General features: G+C 35.7%; 1 protein-coding gene across 16 annotated transcripts in view; it reads right to left on the bottom strand.

Annotated features, from left to right (window-relative positions):
- Positions 1 to 4,020: 4,020 nt before the first annotated feature.
- Positions 4,021 to 12,813, bottom strand: part of bt (projectin protein bent) — a 486,238-nt gene continuing 477,445 nt past the window's right edge. For all 16 annotated transcript variants that reach the window (XM_083117398.1, XM_083117403.1, XM_083117397.1 and 13 more), the window contains 5 exons: positions 11,070 to 11,198; positions 10,070 to 10,267; positions 6,861 to 6,974; positions 5,407 to 5,625; positions 4,021 to 4,632 (listed from right to left, as the gene is read on the bottom strand). In XM_083117398.1, coding sequence (XP_082973524.1) covers positions 5,423 to 5,625; positions 6,861 to 6,974; positions 10,070 to 10,267; positions 11,070 to 11,198 — 644 coding nt within the window. In that variant the 3' untranslated portion in view covers positions 4,021 to 4,632; positions 5,407 to 5,422. The remainder of the gene's footprint in view (positions 4,633 to 5,406; positions 5,626 to 6,860; positions 6,975 to 10,069; positions 10,268 to 11,069; positions 11,199 to 12,813) is intronic.

The following is a 12,813-nucleotide window of genomic DNA, read 5'->3' as shown; positions in this document are numbered from 1 at the left end:
TGACTTGTGACTCTTCAAGGTGCTCTGCACTTACATTCAACAAGACCCGGAAGGTCTGCAAAACTCACTGGAAGGAAACAGCCCTCAGGCAGTGTGTTGCTTTGGGTGACACGTGGACAGTTGCAGCCAGTGTTGCCTACTTATGTAGATCCTAAATCATGAAGTGCTAGGAGGAGCTATTTCCTCGAAGGAGAATATGTTTAATTAATTACTTTATTCCTAGGAAATTCACGTCTCATTTACAGCTTTATTTACTGAAAGATTGGGCATGCAGAAATCTTATTTTATTCCATTACAGGGTGTCGTAACCTGTTCCGCAGAAGAACAGTGTGTTAGTAGCAAGACAATAAGGATGCCTTTTGAATCCTCAGTGGTCGAGCACGTTAAGTGGTTGACTCATGATATAGGCATCGAACATGGCATGTTTGAGTCCTGGCATGGGCGTTTTTTAGTTTTCTTTATTCCTCCTGTCAAGTAGAATTGGATTACCGACGAAAACACTTGGGGCTTTCCGATGGCATAGTAGTTGATTTTGTATTTTTGTTATTTAGCGTTGCTTTTCTGCCACATTTTGGCTAACCGATATGATGAGGATGGTGAAATTGTTGAAGGGACAAACTGAAAGAACACCCATGACCAGGACTGGAATTGAATCTGGGATTTTAGGCCATCAAGGGGAATAATTCTCAAAAAAACCACAAAAAAAAAAAAAAAACAGATTTGAAGAACCTAATATACATATAGATATAGTTGTTTATGACATATTTTTATGGAAAAAGATGCACTACGGAAAACCTATTTTAATGTTTGGTAATTAGGCTTATGGAGCTTTGATTTCCCTTTCTATGTAGTGAAAATACACTGCAGTTGGCAACACTATAGTTTCTATGAAGCAACTACTTCATGCAGTGGGAGGGGTATGCATTTGATTGAAAGAACACACTAAAATTTGCTGGTTAACTCAGGAGCCCAGGTTGCCTGGCAGGAGCCATGTGGGCAGGTGGTAAGGCAAAGTGTTGAAGGAGAGTTTGTTGCGCCGGTTGCATGATGTTTTAGAAGCTATTTCTAGCAAATGGATGTATCTGTCCCACGTCTAGTGTAGGCCTCTGCGGTACCCTTGACCCTCTGCACCTAGAGAAAGTGAAATATTTTGCATGGTATATGAATATTTTGTCCTTTATGAATGTTTGCAGTTGATTTTAGCTCGCGAAAATGTGATATTGTGAAATAAAGTACATCTGTTACCTTAGCGTGTTACTTTACTGTGAGCAAGAACAGCCCGAAGGCTTCACGCAAGTGAATCTAGCACCCAAAACGATATTCCACAAGAGGAACTATAATTTTATGTATTAGGTTAGGATTGCTAGGTTTGTTCTTTTGCAATTTAAGTGTGCATACATGCATTTTTAATAATAAAAAGCTGCGAAAGCACTCCGAAATGGCTGGTTTTTGCTTACGCTGGTAATACTTTGTGATCGAATATCTCTGTTACAGTGGGTGCAACCAATTATTAGAGTGTGTTTGTACCAGTGACTAGTTTGGTGATTGTTGCTCAAAGTGTTCATGTATTAGTGATAAGAATAAAAGTGTAATTTTTGTCAGGTTAAAAAAATCCAATAAGGATTTTAATAATTTTGTAAATAGTTCGAAATTATCTACGACCCATTGATATGGAGGCACCTATCTTTCTGCCCAACATATGAACATGCAAAATAATTTACACAATTATTTTTAGTGGTTTTTATTTTATTTTATCTGTTATGTTCCGATCTGGTTTCCCAGATCTTTTTCAAGCTACACCAAGATATACATATAACAACGCATCCTCACATGGCTAGTCACTCTACACTTCTGTCGCAAGTAGCAGATAAAATAAAATAAAAACCACTAAAAATAACTGTGTAGATTATCTTGCATCTATAAAAAGTGGTTATCCTAACCTTTAAGAAGAACATATAAATATTTCACTTGAATCTATGAAGTTTGAAAAAGTTATCACAAAAAAAAAAGAAATTTAATGTTGATAAACTTTTGCACGGGACTGTAATCTTCAATTGGAAATATTTCTTTGCTGGTGAGCGAGAACCAGAAGTCACTGGTTTTTGCACAGAAGAATTTGAATTTGAGAAACAAGTAGAATCTTTGTAGATACATTGCAAATCTGTACTGCATGCTGTGACTATTAAACAAAAGGCACAAATAGTGTCATGCAAACACTTTCATGGAGATGGTGCTCTGCCCAAAGATTCAAGAATTTCATTTCTCAAAATACTGTTTCAGCTAACAAACATTAGCTTTGATATTCTCGTGTTCTCTCACAGTAAAACATAATAGTGATTACAGAATAAAGAGCTAATACAAATGCATGGCAAGAATTTGTTGTCTTCCAGGTAGTGCATGTCGGGAAACTCACTCTTTCAAAAATGTGCAGGTAAGAACTGCACCTGTCTCTTGAAAGCAGGTATTATGTTAAAAAAAAACAGCATTTTTGATTGATTGAATTGTTGTTTTAAAGTCCTCTTTATGCACAGAAATGTTATCAGGACTGGACTTATAGTTTAAAGTGGGATATGATCCACTATGTGCCTCCACCAGGTATCGAACCCGAAAAATAGCATTATCATCAATAGTGATATCAATTCAAGCATAAAATATGCATACTCTGTGTGAGATACTGATTGAACCTCAGAACAGTGAGGTTGCAACAGTAGTAATAATAGTATGTAGTAATTGTTCTGTGCAAGGACAATTGCAAGGTTTATATCACCTATTGTTTCGGATTTCTTGTAAAATAATTAGATACATTGGAATATGAAAAACTATAGCTCTTATAAGACTCGAAAATACAACTTAGTCTTTAGTAGGTTTTCCTGAAATATCACATCGAGTTCAAGTATGTCAAAGTTGACAGAAGGCAGACATTGAGGTTTGTTCAAGTAGAAGTTTTAACATCCACAACATTAATATTCTCAAGAATTTCTTCAGAGATTGGTAGATATGAATTCTATTTTAGCTAGTCAGTACAATTTTTAAATAATTTTTACACTTGTTCAATAACTACTTTTTTTTGGTGGGGGAGCATAAATATACCAATTGAAAGGTATATTATAAAATGTGTTGGCTCAGAATGAGGAATTTATGAGATAAAGATAAGATTGCTACTGCTTTTAAGGATTGTGTGTGTAGTAATCTATATTAAGCTTTAGAACTTCTCTGAAGTGTAGTTGGTAACTATATTGTCTTTCAGGTTACATCTTGAATTGAACACTTTACATGATGGCAAACTGCTTCTGTTAACTTCCCATTCTCTCTATTTAGGCTGAAGCCACAAATGGGATGATTTTGAAAATTGCCAGTTGTTTAGTGCAAGTGTGCTATTCCAATTTTATTTGGTTACTATGCAGGTACAGGTGTGAGCATTAATGTTTCTTTTTGATTGATTGGTTGATTTGCTTTATTTTACTTCGCATTTTGTGCCACTTTTGGCTTATTTGCAAAGATGGGGATGAGTGATGATATGATGAAATTGATAAATGGGCACTCACAAACATCCACTCCCAGGCCGGGATTCAAACCTGGGACCCCTGGCGTCATAGTGCAATGTGCTAACCACTCTGCCACTGGGGCTGGCTGGTTAATGTTTCTGAAGCATCTTAAGATGTGATTGACATGCAAACAATACTTTTATTGGATGTGTGTGTGTGTGTCTTTAAGTCATTAAACCATAGGGATAGGTTATTGATTTAAAAAAAGAAAACCTTGCCAATGCAAAAACATACTAATTTCTATTAGGTTTTCTTTCTAATAATAGTACAATTTTGCTGTGCATATTTTTCATTATAACTGAATTGTATATTTTTGTGCAATGTTTTTACTTAATTTTCAGTTTTTTTACAATTATTTTTCTAACAAATATTTTGATTCTTCATTTTTCATTGTGTGAACATAATCAAACTTTAAAACCAAAACAACATTAAACATCTCTTTAGGATAATTAATACATAAATAACACAAAATATATATACCACAAATGACAAATTTATTTTCAGAATAGCTTTTTTTTATTTGTTTCCCAGTAAGCTGAACATTCCTTTGTTACTGTTGCTACTTTCGAATGTGATTATAAAAAAATAATTGTTCATGAGTTCAAAGCGATGAGCGATATCAACATTATGCTTCACATTACATAACTGTCAAACATGAAAAGGCCTATTTCTCCCTTCACACATATTCAACACAAAATGATATAACTACAGCTAACATCTACACACACATCTGCATCGGAACAAATAGTTTATGTATCTGATGTGAGATGTTGCTGTTAGGACGCTGGCATTCTTACATTCTTCTTCCCATGCAAACTTCAAGTTCACTTTCATTCAATATCCAAAATGCACATGTGAGGTTTATGAATCCATATGATACAATGCTGTAGAGAACACAATGATGATGTGGTGAAATTGAAGGGAAACATATAGAATGTTACATCTATATTCATATACATAATAATCTTCGTTTTTTTTTTCTTCTTTTGTTGTAGAATATCCTGACAGGCTTCATCCTCTTTTTAAAGAGGCATCAACTGGGTTTGTCCTTTTGCACTGCCAGGAATTCGAAGTCTTCTCATGATAACTGCAAAGTAGATTTGTACACAAGATTAATTTTCAAAGCCATTAAACTATTAACTATTAAGCAAAAATAATTTATTTTATGTGAAAATTTGTAATTTTTAAAAAATATCTTATACAAAATCATGAATATAACATTCTTGCTAATGAGTTATCAAAATAAATGATGATACCAAAAACTAAATATTTGCTAATTAGACATCATTTGGTGTTGAAACTTCTTAGAAAATGAGCTCAAATTATTTCAGTAAAATAAGTTGCATACTAAAATGTATTATTTAAAGATAACAGAGAAATGTACAATACAAATTTTGGTGTTAAAACATGAAAGATACCATGTAAAAATATTGCAATCCAAAATCAAGCAGTGCTACTTGAGGAAATAAGTTCCAGTGTTATTTTCTGAAAACTGGTATATTGCCATGATTTCTCAGTGTTGTGCATGATTTTTGGTGAATGTAATTTTGAAGGGATTTTCTCAGATTATCAAGAAGGAAAATTATGGAAAGGTTGCGAGATGTACTCCCTGAAGAAGAGAGTAGCATCAGTTGTTAAAAGCTCGGAAACATTTCTTAAACTCATCTCAATCTACTGAGAAAATCTCACTATTTATTTCCAGGAAATTATCAAGAGCTATTTTACAGAATTTTTTATTGAGTTTGTGTGAATTTTATGTGTAATGTAATAATTGTGACTCTTCAATCCAATTATGATTTAAGAAATCCCCCCCCCCACACACAACTATAAAATATTAAGATATTTAAGATCAAGATCATACCTTTTTATTTGAATTTTCACAATTCAGTTGATGAATATACATTTAATGAAAAGGCTGATACTGTTTCTCCTTTCTTTCCTACAGCTTTGGCACTATATTGTCCAACATCAGTGGCTGCACACTTTGTGACAGTAATCTTGAATTTCTTCTTTCCATCTTGAGTAAATTCGTATTTCTTACTCTCTTCATCTACTGGTTTACCATCTTTGAGCCAAACAACTGTAAAGTAAAATTAGTGATGCAGGAGAAAATATTAATAAGAACACATTTAAAAAAAATAGGTAAATTCATAAATACAATAATTCACATCACATTCAAATACACAAAAATTATATGAAATGTAATAACAGAAAAAGATGTCAGTTTGTTTTAAGTGCACTTTGTACATAGATGAGCTAACTTGAATGGGCCTATAGTTCAAATTGAAACCAAGCCACTGACTGGGCCCCAACTTGTTGGGTTTTGGCCTCTTGATTACAACAAAATGATTTACAAAAGTTATATATATATATACACACACATACATACATACACACACACATACATACACACACACACATCCATCTATATATACATACACACACCCTAGCTAACTATGCTTGGCCTGCATTGTATTATATTTATATGTTTGTTCATCAGATGATAGAAAATGATGAAATCCATAATCAAAAACTACTTACTAAAATTGTTAGCTTGAAAATTTGTCACATAGGGGAAGCATAAGGTAACTGTAAAAGTAACTTACAGTTAATTTTCAAGTACCTGTAGCTGTAATTGAGTTACTTTCAAAATTAATAACTGTACTTTTAAAAGTAATTTTCCGAATACTATTCAAAATATGCAGAATATTATCTTATAAGGAAGGTGCTCTTCTTTCACTGAGTGTCGAGAGTCAAGGAAATCTACAAAGTATCTCAATTAGGGTGCTGTGACATTTGCCATGTAAACTGATGCTCTCGGCAAAAGCAGATAATCAGTAAGTGCATAGACCACATGCAAGAAGAAAAGGCACCAAGGAAATAATCAGCATTTATGGATACAGGGATGGATGGTTTCATTCACCAGCTTGTTGACAGAACTTCTGTTCAGAACTGGATGAATTCCAGGCATTCTTCTCTAGCATCATTTCTCCACTTCAAAATTTGTCACCTGACTCATTCAAATTTTTATTGTACTCTGTGCTATCTATCGCTACTTCCTTTCGAGGTTGCATCAGACATTCATTCACTTCTCACAGTATCTGAGATACAATATTTTTTCAACTCGTGATTACATTAGTAGACAAAATGTAGTTCCAATGTAAAGGTTACAATAAATTGGAGTGAAGACAGCCAATTTCTATAATGTCTACTCATTTGGCTCTTGATATACTTTTCCCTATATTATTAGTATTATTTCTGACAGTTGTCCTTGCCCTGTCAATATTTATTATACAATAAATTATTGTTACTCACCTTTGAGGGGAACCTTCTCAGTCTCACATTCAAATGTGATATTTTCTCCCTCTTGCACTGTGGCAGACTGGGGGAATGTTTTAAAAGCAGGGCTCTTTGGCTCTTCATTTGGAACTGAAAACAAAAATTTACAATTAAAATATGAACTGATGCCTTCTCAATATTTTGGATTCACTATTCTAAAATTAAAAGTGATACAGGGTGATCCATAAAGTATGCCTCATTTGAACTGGTGACAAACCCTTTATTACAACAGATAACTACAATTTACAAATGCAACGTTGTCATGCAGTGCTGGTAGTTGGACAGAGTATATTTCAATCATGTTTTGAAGATCACATCATGCAGGTGGATGCCATCGTTCTTGGATAACGTCTGCAGTTGAACCACAAGGCTGCACTGCAGTGCATGCTGCAGCATAGTGACAGGATGTTGGCTTTCTGTTCCTAAATTGTTGCTGGTCATGTTTCAAAGCATTGAGACTTCAAGTACTCCCAAAGGAAGAAATCAGGAGCTGGCAGGTCTGGGGAATGTGCCAGCCAAGCCACCTTGCCAAACTACCTTTCCAAACTGGGAGATGAAGTGGCTTGGAAACCCCTGGCATCTTGAAAGAAGTACAGACTGACAACCCCGGATGTGGTGATTCCACACCATACCATTATCTTTGGGCAGTACAACTTTTGTTGGTGCAAACTTTGCAGGTTCTCATTTTTCCAGAATCGGAAACTCTGTTGATTGACCTGGAAATCAAGAAGTGTTCCACGCCAGACATCATGTGGTTGTCAACAATTCCTGAATCTGCTACCAAAATTTGCAGAAGCATGTCACAGAACTTTATACATGCCAATTTGTTGGCAGGGAACATTGCATCCACTACTTGCATCGTGTAGGCTCACGTGCAAAATTCTGGTGACACTGCCATAGCTCATGTGGAATCCCTGCAATCTGCGGTGTAACATTGAAAAAATGATGAAAGTGCTTGATCCCCTGTGCTTTTCACCATGGCATGAAGGCATAAAGGGATTATGGAGTTAGGGCCCCACACATTCTTGATCACGGCCGAAGGTGGGGGTGATGTGATCAGCACCATGCCCCTGGCCACCTTTACCCCCCAGGGTTTCCTCCAGGAAACGACACTGGGTGGGTGCCGGAGCCACCTGAACAGGTGGAAAAAATCCCAGTTCTCCCCTGCCAGGGATCAAACCTGGGTCTCTCACATGGTAGTCAGCCACCCTAATCACTGAGCTACTGCAACTCAGTAAGCAAGCCATTATGGTTTGTATAATTAATCTAATTCTTGATTGTTGTGGACCACTTTGGATGGATGCCTACACATGGTCGATGTTTACCTGTGCCCTGTCAACCAGAATATGTCATATCAAGTACCGCTCCCCACCCCCTCCCCTCTCATGCCAATTTTTTATTCCATGTCTTATGGTATGACATTCTGGGATGTTTCTGCAGTGGACTATTGGGACTCTACTATAGACTTGGGTTAATGAGCAGCAGTGGAGTAGCATGGGCATTTCGGGTGGGAACGCCAAGTCCAAAGAAAGGGTCGGCCCTTTTTTGCTTAATAATTTACTTATGTTATTAGTCGCCACAGGTATTGTTTATTTGCCTGAAGTCAGCTGGGTTTTCAATAAAACATCATCAATGCATGTTTTAGCTAGAAAATTAGATGCCTCACTATGCCACAAATGTTTCGAACTCTGGTGTTTTATACCTTTTTTTATACCTTTCTGCATGATGCAAGTCATTAAAAAACCTACCTGAATCACAAGCGCCTCTGCACAACAGTAGACGTCATTGTTGTGGAGGATCCAACTACTGATTGATTTGGTTTATTTTACTTCACTTTTCTACCACTTTTGGTTAATTGCGAATATGGATATGAGTGATGAAATTGAAGAAGGAACACTCACAAAGAACACCCGTGCTCACACAGGGATTCGAATCAGGGGCCTCTTGTCATCTTGGCATGCTGTGCAAAACACTCTGACATGGAGGTGGGTGGATGATCCAACTATCTTACACTCAACTGACGTAACAGTGCCGATTAGTATTTCAGACCACTGTTTATTACATCTTGAGAATGTTGATAAACATTTTAAAATAATTTTGTCCAGAGACCATTCGATGTTAAGAGTTTTCAAATGAATGCTAAACATTTCCATTGACACAATATTAAGCAGTTAGATAATAACAAAAAAATAATAATAATAAAAAAAAGAATAGTTTTGCAGGTTAAGTTGTAGAGCAGCCACAGGCTGAACTTCTACCACAAGGACTTCACCAACTTATTTGACAAAAACTTTGTTGATCTTTTAGTTTTTAATGCACATCTCTGTTCGTGCGATAAATTATACAATGCAGTGGCCATTAAGAAGTGGTATATTTGAGTTTGGTAAAGTTACGTCAGTCAATATTGCGTATTGTAGCATCACATAGCACGAGTTGCATGAGCGCGAAGAACCAGGTAGGAATTCTACTGCTGTCTGCTTCAGAAGGCAGGCAGGGTCACATGAACCAATCACCGTAGCCCTCTGCTCTGTACACTGGCATACAAGAGAGCATTTGCGCGCGTGCTGTAGAGATCCAAGCTTTCCCTCCAGATAGACAGCAAGGATTATAGAGTTCTTTATGCCGAACCTGCACCTCTGCATGGCAACTGAATCTCCCAACACTACTGCACATATGTCATTGATTAGCAGCACATGTCTGCTCACCAGTCAATTGCAATAGCCAATAGAAATTGGGTGGTCTTTATGAATTACCCTGTATGATAAATCAAATTGAATTAGATTACATAACAACAGCACAGCTCCACGAGAAAATCATCTATTGTTTGGTACTCTGACACTATTGGATGTGAATTAAAACCTCGCTGGCTACAATTTCATGAAATAGGTTCTTAACAGATTTTATCCTCATCTTCAATTTCTTTTTAAAACCCTTTTTGACCTTCTAATGGATAACTAATTCCTATACTTTATCTTGTGAAAAACACAGGTGCGTTCAAAAATTGGGAATAACTGAATTTATGATGTTAACAACACATGGGATGAAGAGAAGAAACTTTACACTGATGGAGATTAATAAAAACATTATTCTTTCAATTTCTCTCTTGTAAGGAAACATACAGTAAATGTCAAAAATGGCAATCTGTTCTGTACAATATGTAAACTATTACTTTATGTTTGACTTACCAAGAACAACCAAAGTACAGCTGCTGAAAGATTCACCAGCATCATTGAAAGCTTCACATGTGTATGTTCCGGAGTCTTCAGGGAATATTTCAGCAATGTTCAGCTTATATATGTTGGCTTCATTTTCATATTGGAAATCTTTACTTGGCTTAATTTCTTTGTCATTGTGAAGCCAGATAACATCAAACTTTTTGGCACCTGTAATCCAAAAAGAAGGTATTAGTTGACATGGAAAAATATAGTTTCGGATGGTTCTGAGGGTCTATTTCTTACTAAATTAAACTGCATGTGTAGATATTTATTAGAAAAACCCTAATATATAAATTTTTTTGTAGTCATAATGTTTGTATTTTTGCATTTTCAAATTTTTCATTGCTTTTCTGCCAGTTTTGGTTAATTGCAATGATGAGGATGAATGATTAGATAAAACTGATAAAGGGACTCTCACAAAGAACAACCATGTACAGGCCAGGATTTGAACCTGGGAACTTCTATGACAAGATCGAAAGTTGACCACTTAATGCACTCAGCCACTGGCACTACATTCATAATAATAATAAAATGTTACACTCATAATTGTGAAAACAAATTACAGATATTTTACATGAAGTTGTATTATTATTTTATATCAGATTAGTAAAAAGGATCAACAGCATTAACTGGTTAGAGAATATGACCATTATTGACCAATAGTAATAATTAGTTTTACATATTTTTCATTGGCTATATAGTATTCAACTATGACCCAACTGTACTATATCCATTAGAAAAAAAACATTACATCACTTTTATACCTATCTAGGTTAACCAGATGATGAGGATGAATGAAGAAATAGTGATGAAAGAAACACAACACTTCCATGCCTTGCTCAAGAATGAAACTTAGAAACCTTGACTTCATGGGATGACTTCATGGGATGTTATGCTAACCACTTCACCACAAGCCTTACCTTCAGTCTGAGAATACATTTAAATGAACAGCTAAATGGGTTTCGCTTACCTGTTATACGGCATGATAATGTGACTGGTTCCCCATCCTTCACATATTGGGAAGTTACGTGACTAACGATTTTTGGTGGCTTGTCACCTCCTGCCTTAGCTTTGCTAGCTGCTGCTGCTGCATCCATGGCTATAAATATAGAATTCAAATATTAATAATAACCAGAACAACTATAATGAAAAGAAGCATTACATATATATTTTATTTTTGTAAAAAAATATTTTGTTTGCATTATTAACACAAATATTATATTTTAGCCTCTATAGTCCTCCTGACAAAATGTGCTCACCCTGCTCCTCACAGTTAACATCCAGTCTACATAGACTGACCACAATGCCCACAATCAGAACTCCTATTAATACAATTCATCACAGGGAATTTCACATGTGATTCTGATGTGATCGTTCCCACATTGTAATTTTTCTATTACAAAAAGTAATATTCATTATTTTAATTTTATTTGAGTTAACTGCCCACAAAACTGTATCAAGAGCATACATTTAGTGATGTCACAGAATTCAGATGTATAGGCTTGTAATTATCAAATTGCTCAACAGTATTTAATCTTTTTCCTTCACCACTGTGATATTAAAAAAACTAATCATGCTGCCAATACAATTCTTATATTTAATAAAAACAAAAACAAAATGATAAAACCGAAAATAAAATTAGTTCCAAGGTTTTCGGTTTTCCCTTGTTAAAGAGGAAGGAAGAGATGCACTGTCTGTTGTATTTGTACTTTAGTATGTTGCACTGTTTTTCTATGCATCTAGGATAATTGTGACAGTCAGGATGAAGAACATCAAAGAAAACAGATGATTTTCAATTTTTACAGTTTTATAGAATCTTCTATGGCCTCACTGTTGTATTCTAGCAGTGTTTTACATATCTATTAACCCTTTGTGGGTCATGCGAGAAAAATTACATCGGTGGTCATGCATGGTGCCAGAGACCGGATTCTTAAAATACGTTCAATTAAAGGTCTGAAATGCCAAACCCCCAATTATTACGATTAGATCTTTTCTTGCAACAATTGAGATTCTATAAAACTATAACAAGGCACTCTTCATTAGTCGGGCATAGAATGGCAAGCCGGATTTTCAGTAAAAACTAGGCATGCCTGTAGTCCTGCATGGACTCATACAGCAAGGGGCTTCAAGAATTCCCCTAGCAGCTCAAAGATCTGACTAACACTGGAAATAAAATTGTGGTGTAAAGGAAGAAGGTTAAAAACTCAGCTAGGCATAGGGACGGTGTTGACAAAACAATCATTGATAAATGGTGATGTTAAAACCACACACCCGGAACTAGAGACCGTGCGCAACCATAATCACAAATATCCATTACATGGAGTATATTCAAATTTATTACCATATGTATATCCTTCCATTGGTGAAGACTGGACAGATTTGATCTTGAGAAACTTAATGATGATTGTAACACAAAGCTTTGGTTTGAAAGGTTGCATTTATTCATGAAGGTTTGTTTCCAAGAGAGACACATTGCTTGCCGCATGTTGCTTCAGTCTGAAAGCTCCCTTAGATTTCAACATCATGCAGCTGGTTCATTACGATTCACATATATTCTATTTCATATACGGGAACCTGTCCTAAAATGACATACTCCGATAAAATGACATACCCTGAGTTTCTCGTTACTGCCGCAAGGGGCAGCAATTTTCAGTCTCTGATTGTGTACTATAGTAGACAACAAAGAACCTGTGTGAGTGGCGGTGTCATTGTGT

This window comes from Lepisma saccharinum, chromosome 2 (assembly GCF_977018435.1).
Source record: "Lepisma saccharinum chromosome 2, izLepSacc3.1, whole genome shotgun sequence".
Lineage (NCBI taxonomy): Eukaryota > Metazoa > Arthropoda > Insecta > Zygentoma > Lepismatidae > Lepisma > Lepisma saccharinum.
Note: the sequence above shows the minus strand (reverse complement) of the source record. Positions and strands in the feature narration are given on the sequence as shown.